The sequence below is a fragment of the Coloeus monedula genome, assembly GCF_965178545.1.
Source record: "Coloeus monedula genome assembly, chromosome: 1".
Lineage (NCBI taxonomy): Eukaryota > Metazoa > Chordata > Aves > Passeriformes > Corvidae > Coloeus > Coloeus monedula.
This window is the reverse complement of record NC_138781.1, coordinates 124,116,888-124,123,154: the sequence shown is the minus strand read 5'-3', so window position 1 is coordinate 124,123,154 and position 6,267 is coordinate 124,116,888. Positions and strand designations below refer to the sequence as shown.

Here is a 6,267-nt window from a genome sequence, read left to right as displayed (position 1 = left end):
CGGCTGTGCCGGACAATAGGGGCAAGCGCGGCGCGTGTCTCCCTCAGCGCGGCCCCCGGCCCTCCATGCGCGGCGCCGGGCAGCGGGGCTGACAGCGGCTCCCGCCGGCGGTAGCGCGCCTGAGGCAGGGAGCAGCGGCGGCCGCGGGCTGCGGGCCGGGACTTGCCGCCCCGGGCGCTGACAGAGCCGTCCCGCTCCGCCGCCTCCCCCTCGCTCCCGCCGGCGGCTCCCGCCGGGCTTTGGCGGCGGCGAAGCACAAAGGCGCGGGGCCCGGCGCGGCCCGGCCCGGCCCCCCGGGGGGCGCGGGGGCGGCGAGGAGGCGCCGGGCCCCCGCGGGGCTTCGCCGCCCGTCCTTTCCCGCTGCGGCGAGCCCTGCGCGGGCAGGTGCGGCGGGCGAGGCCGCTGCCCCGCGGCGGGCCGGCGCACGGAGGCTTCGTCAATGGAAGTATGTTACCAGCTGCCCGTGCTGCCGCTGGACAGGCCGGTGCCGCAGCACGTCCTCAGCCGCAGAGGGGCCATCAGCTTCAGCTCCAGCTCCGCGCTCTTCGGCTGCCCCAACCCCCGGCAGCTCTCGCAGGTAGGCACTGCCGCCGGGCCCGCCGCCCTTGTCCGCCTGCCCCGAATACCGGCGGCGGTGGCGAGATAATACAGCATTTAATATTTTTATGACTAGTTATTGCTGGGGTTATCTATTTAGCATCGCTTGCGATGCGAGTGCTGAACTCCTTGGGGTTTATCTCCACAGCCAGTGGGTTGTTTCTCCTGCAGTTTTTAAGCTAGGGCTGTTTTTTAGCTGTTCTTTTTAGCTTGGGCTTTCTTTGAAGGGTGCAAATTTCCTATGGGGTTGCCAAAAGCTGCAGCGACTTTACTGAAATGGTGAACATGCATTGCAGTGTTTTATTTGGGATGCTCTGCTTTTTCTCCCTCCAACTATTGAGACTTGGCAATCTGTCTAGAAGGAGACAAAGATCCTTGGCTTTTTCGTTTCCACGGTATTGTTCCCAGCCCATATTACATCAGTCACAATGTGAACTGTACTGTATTTTGTTTCATCTGATCGTGTTGGAAATACTGTGAAAAAGGTCATTATAACTATCAGGACAAAAGGCAGGTTTTTCTTGTGAGCACTGCCCTAAATTTCTGGATGTGCGTTAGTATGGTTTCCCAGCACCCAGTGATAAAATTATATTCTGGCGGAAGTCTCTGGAGAAAATCTGGAATTATGGTGAAAAGCATATGTTTTGGTGGGGAGTCAGCCCGTTTTGGCTTCGAGGGATTTCCTATGTCGAGATTGAAAGATCTGTTTAAGTGCTGTGAAGTATGTTGTCCTTACGGAAGATGTTGTCTTCCCATATGTAATGGTATTTTTTTGTTCTGCACATTTTTGGTGTATCTTATTAAGTTTTTCTACTTTTTTTCTCATGACTTGCTCTGCTACACATACATCTGTGTAGAAAGTACAGAGCTACCAGTAGCTTTTGGCTTTGTCCCCTGTTTAGTAGTAGTGAAGCTCTGTGTGTGTGTGTGAGCATTAGGCACATGTATGTTTGTACAGGAAAAATCAACAAAATACTGTGTTAATGACCAGGAATTTGAATGCATATGGGAATAATTATTAGCAAGCAAATGAAGATGAACATATGTTGACAATGCTCCCTTCCCTGAGTATAAATGTAATAATTGATAAAATCTTTGGTTTTATGGCAAATTAATTTTCCATGTAGCAACCAAGTTAGGATCTTTTCCATTCTTACTGCTTGTTTTGAGCTGTACTTGGTGATGGTGACTTTTCCATACGTATAAGTCGTCTTGAAAGTCCAACCCATGCTTTGTTCTGTGCAGATAAGAGTCTCCCTTGTTTGAAGCATTCGTGGTTTTCTGAAAAGGAATAGGCAGAATTGTCAAGGTGGTATGTTGTATTCCTTTCTGTATGGTCTCCAGAACAGATGATGGATGAAATGTATACAAGCTTACCAAATTAAATATGCTGTTGACATTTAAAGTGTTTTGGGATTTTTTCCTCAACTTTCAACTTCTCAATGAATTCCTTATTTTCTGACCAATATGCTGCAGGTATATTAGTGAGTTCCAGGAAGAGGTTCTTGAATAACTTGTAAAAAAAGGAAACTATGTGTGCTTGACCAAGTAGTATTCTGTCTGCATAAACCAAGTAGCTAAGTTTATGCATTAATAAAAAGGAATTAGGATATTTAAGTGAGGGAGCCTTTGCTGTTATTGGACATCTGATTAGAGTACAGCTTTACCTTTTTTTTTTCCTTTTCACTGAAGTCCCCTGCAAACAATAGGATGTGAATAGGTCTACCAGACCTGCAATCACAAGTTGGCGTAAATGATGGACCAAGAAGCATCACCAGTGAGATTAGTGATCCTGTCTAACTCCTGAATTTAGCTTTACCTTACAAGTCTCTTGTAAGACTCGGAGTATTCCAGTTTTGTTCCTGTTCAAAGAGAGCTGAACCCTTATCAGTTTGTCATTTTCAGTCTTCTGCTCCAGCTAGCTTTGAGCAATAGGAGAAAAACTGGAGATGTGTACCCAAGGAACTGGTATATACAGCCAGCATTTTACAGCTAATATGCATTTAGCAGATTTTCTTGAAAAATGTAAGGTCTTGAAAATTGCATTCCTGGTTAGGAATTAAAAGTGACATGATTGAGTCATAAGATGTTTTAGGCTTATCCTTCCAGCAATAAGGTATTTTACATAGGAAACATACATGAGATAAATGCACACTACATTAGATATGCCATTTAATTGTGACAGTCCTAAGCAGGCAAATATTTATCTCTTAATATATTAAGTAAAATTTCTGTTTTGTTAACGTTTCACTACATGGGTTCAAAATGAGCTGTGTGTTGCTTTTTTGAAGCTTAAATAGAGTGGTGCTAGAAATGACCTCGAGAATTCTGGTCTAGTCCTCTCAGGCCCAGGAAGGATAAATTGTACTTACAGTGTTATTGGCAGTCTAATCTGTTTGCTTAATCTGTTTTTTAAGATATAGTCTTACGAGGTGAGGTGAGTTGACATAACTCATTATTGTTGAAGGTTAAAAGCCTTGACACTGGGCACGTGTTATTACTGCTTCCTCTGTGCCATCTCTGATGTTTGTCAGGTGTTTGCTCATTTGGTTCACTAAAACAGCAGAAAACTAACACAAGCAGGAAGCTTGGTAGCTTCCTGCCATCACTTTGAATAAAATAGGCTTAGTGAAGTTTGTCAGAACCAATTTAAAGGAAAAGATGATACCACTAGGCTTTTGAAATTCATGAAAGCCTTAAGTAATAGAAATTACACAATCTCACTGGTCAACTGTTCTTAATAGTGCTTAACTGTTCTTGTTATAAGAGAGTTCTATCTTAATACCGAAATTAAGTCTTCCTTGTGGTAATTTGCACTTTTTACTATACCAAATAAATGCAGAGAAAGGCATATTCCTTTTTCCTTGTAGTTTTCTTTTATGTATGAATTATTTCTCTATAATCTTAATTTTTGTTAATTTCAAAGTTTTTACAACAAAAATAATGGAGGTGACATCTGAAGGTTACTTGTAATATTTCTTGTTCAAGTCCAGTCAGGTGAAATGCTGCTATTGTATGGGTTTATACAAATGTTTGGTTAATAATTGTCTTTAAATATGAAACAATTTTAAATGCTAGTGTTAAAAGCTGTTTTTAAGGACATTTGAATGTGTAAGTGTTGAAATGACCAGGACATTTCACATTGATGAGATTTGAATTTAGGTTCACTGTGAGATCAGGTGGATGTTAACTAGTACTTTGGGCCATACATTCATGGTGTTCATTCCAAATGTTACAAAATTATGTTTTCAAATTAAAGCTGAGTTTTCAGAGAACAATTTTTGGTTTACTGCCTCATCTAGTTTTTAACTTGTGTTGTTAATAGTAATAAAGAAGTTTCTTGAACTGTACTTAGTGTGAAAATTCTTAGTCTGCATTTTTATGAATAAGGGTTTATAATGGAAACCACTTCACAAACGTTGCTGCAAGCTACTTTTAGATTGTCCTGCATTGCACTCCCCCTCACCCCATGTTGAATTGACATAAACATATCACAAATGAGTACGAAAACTTTGGCCTAACCTGCTATTTTTGACTCATTTCCATGCCTCTACTTTGTAACTGGTTCTGCAGTCTCTTCAGTTCTTCCAAAAGTGGCATCAGTGGTATCTAGTAGCAGTGTCTGAATAGAAGTAAAGATCTAGCTTTAGCCTTTCTGTCTTTAAATGAGTGAAATTGATGATGATAAAGAAAATGTCTCCTAATGATGAAATTGCATGAAGAGGGAATGGAACAAATAATAGAAGACTCCATTTGAATCTCAGAAATGTAGGCACTGTCTCCACCTGAAGTACCAAGTACTACTGTGTACCAGGCACTACCATATACTGCTGCCTGGTGTTTGATAACCTGGTTCATGATGCTTCTTCATTGCATCTCCATTTCATGCACTTAAGCAATATAGTGTCATACTTGGTGACTCTCAGGGGATATACACTTGAACAATAAACTGTAGATTGTGCACATGGAATCCTGGATTTGACTTGGGAGATGAAGTGGGGGGAAAAAGTCACTAAGAGCAACTGGAAATCTACTGCATTGGTTGATTCTTCAGTGAAAGGTGTATACTTCCTCTTTCCCAGCATTAGAAAAGTGCTTAGGCCACCTTTTGCTATGTATTTTTATTTGCTATGTATTTCGTGTTGTCACTGTTTGTCACCTGATGTGATCCAAACATGTTTTGCTCTGCATGTAGCATGGTAAGTTAAAAGATGCAGTTGAGAGGTGTATTTATGTGGTCTGGACATAGACATTGGTCTTTAATCCCATGGTTGCACCTTTTTGCTGAGAGAAGTGTTGGCATGACCTATTTTTCTCTTGCAGCTGCTCATTTCTACTCCTGCTCTTTTCTACTCTTCTGCTCTTAGTTGTATCAACTTCTTTTTTTATTTTGATCAGGTTATTTTTCAGCCTTGGCTGACTCACTGTACAGTTTCATAAATGATTGTGACTGTTAGTAAGGAGGAAGCAGCACACCGCAATGCTAGACCAGGAGTAACGAGCAGTGGAGAAGAAGGAATGCCTTATGTTTGCCCTACTGCGAAACCTTGCCCTAAGCCCCTTTCTTTTCTCATCCACCATTTTTCATAACTTTTCTTCTATATCTTTCTAATCCTCTTCATCAGTGCTTCTCAATTGCTGGCTCTTTCATTAGATTTCTCCTGCCATTTCCTGTATCTCTGCTGCATGAATAATTAATGAGCTAAAATAATAAAATAATTTTCATGTTGTCATTCCTAGCCTCTGGAATTAATTCTGTGTTGCTGCTATGCTTGCCATTCCCTTCATCTTGTATTTATTGTGTCTGGTTGCTGAGATTGCATCTATTCATATGAGAGGGAGAGACTGACGCTGACTCTACGCACAGCACAGACAAGCTCTGATTGAAGCTTTCATGCACTACAGTAATTTTATGTGGCAGTTCATTTTTAAAATGCCCGGAGTTTTATGACCAATTAACTTTTTCATATGTTGTAGTGTAAAGCAGCATTGGTACTTTGATTCAGCAAAAAGCAGCTTATTTCATGGCTTATAATTGTCTATGTAAGATTTGAACAGAATAATAGTTTAAAGTCCCCATTAATTAGATTGTCTTAAATCACCAAAAGTCAATTCTTGTTTGTCCTGATTGCATAATAGTATGTTTTGTGCTTTGTATGAATCTCAATTTTTAGATGCTATCTTTAAAGAGTAATTGATTTGAAAAGAGAGATTATAGCTATGTGCCTAAGTTGTGAAATACTGAATTTTAGCCATAAAACAATTTTACAAGAAGTCAGCATTAGTATATGAATATTCAATATCCTATATGAACTAATTATGTAGTAATAGCATGCAAATACAGGTTGTTGGAATTCAGATGTTTGTTTCAGCAGCTTTCCTGAAAAAAAACCCTGTTTGCTAGGTACGTCTGTTTTTCTAGGTTGCTTGAGAAAAGCAACAGTGTCCAAACTGGGTTAATTCCGAGTCAGTGTGGTAATAAGCTCAGTTTTGAGTTAATAACGTATCATAGAAATAATGTAAGTTTTCTGACACGTGTTCTACAGTTTTGGCATGTAGAAAACAATGCTGAGGGCGTCTGCATTTTGAATCTTTATTTCTTCAGTTCTTTTATTTTTTTGCAAAGCCTATGGTGGAAAAAAATGCTGGTAATAGAATGGTGATCTGTTA

The 6,267-nt window shown here is 40.9% G+C and overlaps 1 protein-coding gene across 2 annotated transcripts in view; it reads left to right on the top strand.

The window, feature by feature from the left end:
• Positions 1-413: 413 nt before the first annotated feature.
• PDE7A (phosphodiesterase 7A) overlaps positions 414-6,267 on the top strand; it is a 73,205-nt gene continuing 67,351 nt past the window's right edge. For both annotated transcript variants that reach the window (XM_082291707.1, XM_082291705.1), the window contains exon 1: positions 414-577. In XM_082291707.1, the coding sequence (XP_082147833.1) occupies positions 440-577 (138 nt within the window). In that variant the 5' untranslated portion in view covers positions 414-439. The remainder of the gene's footprint in view (positions 578-6,267) is intronic.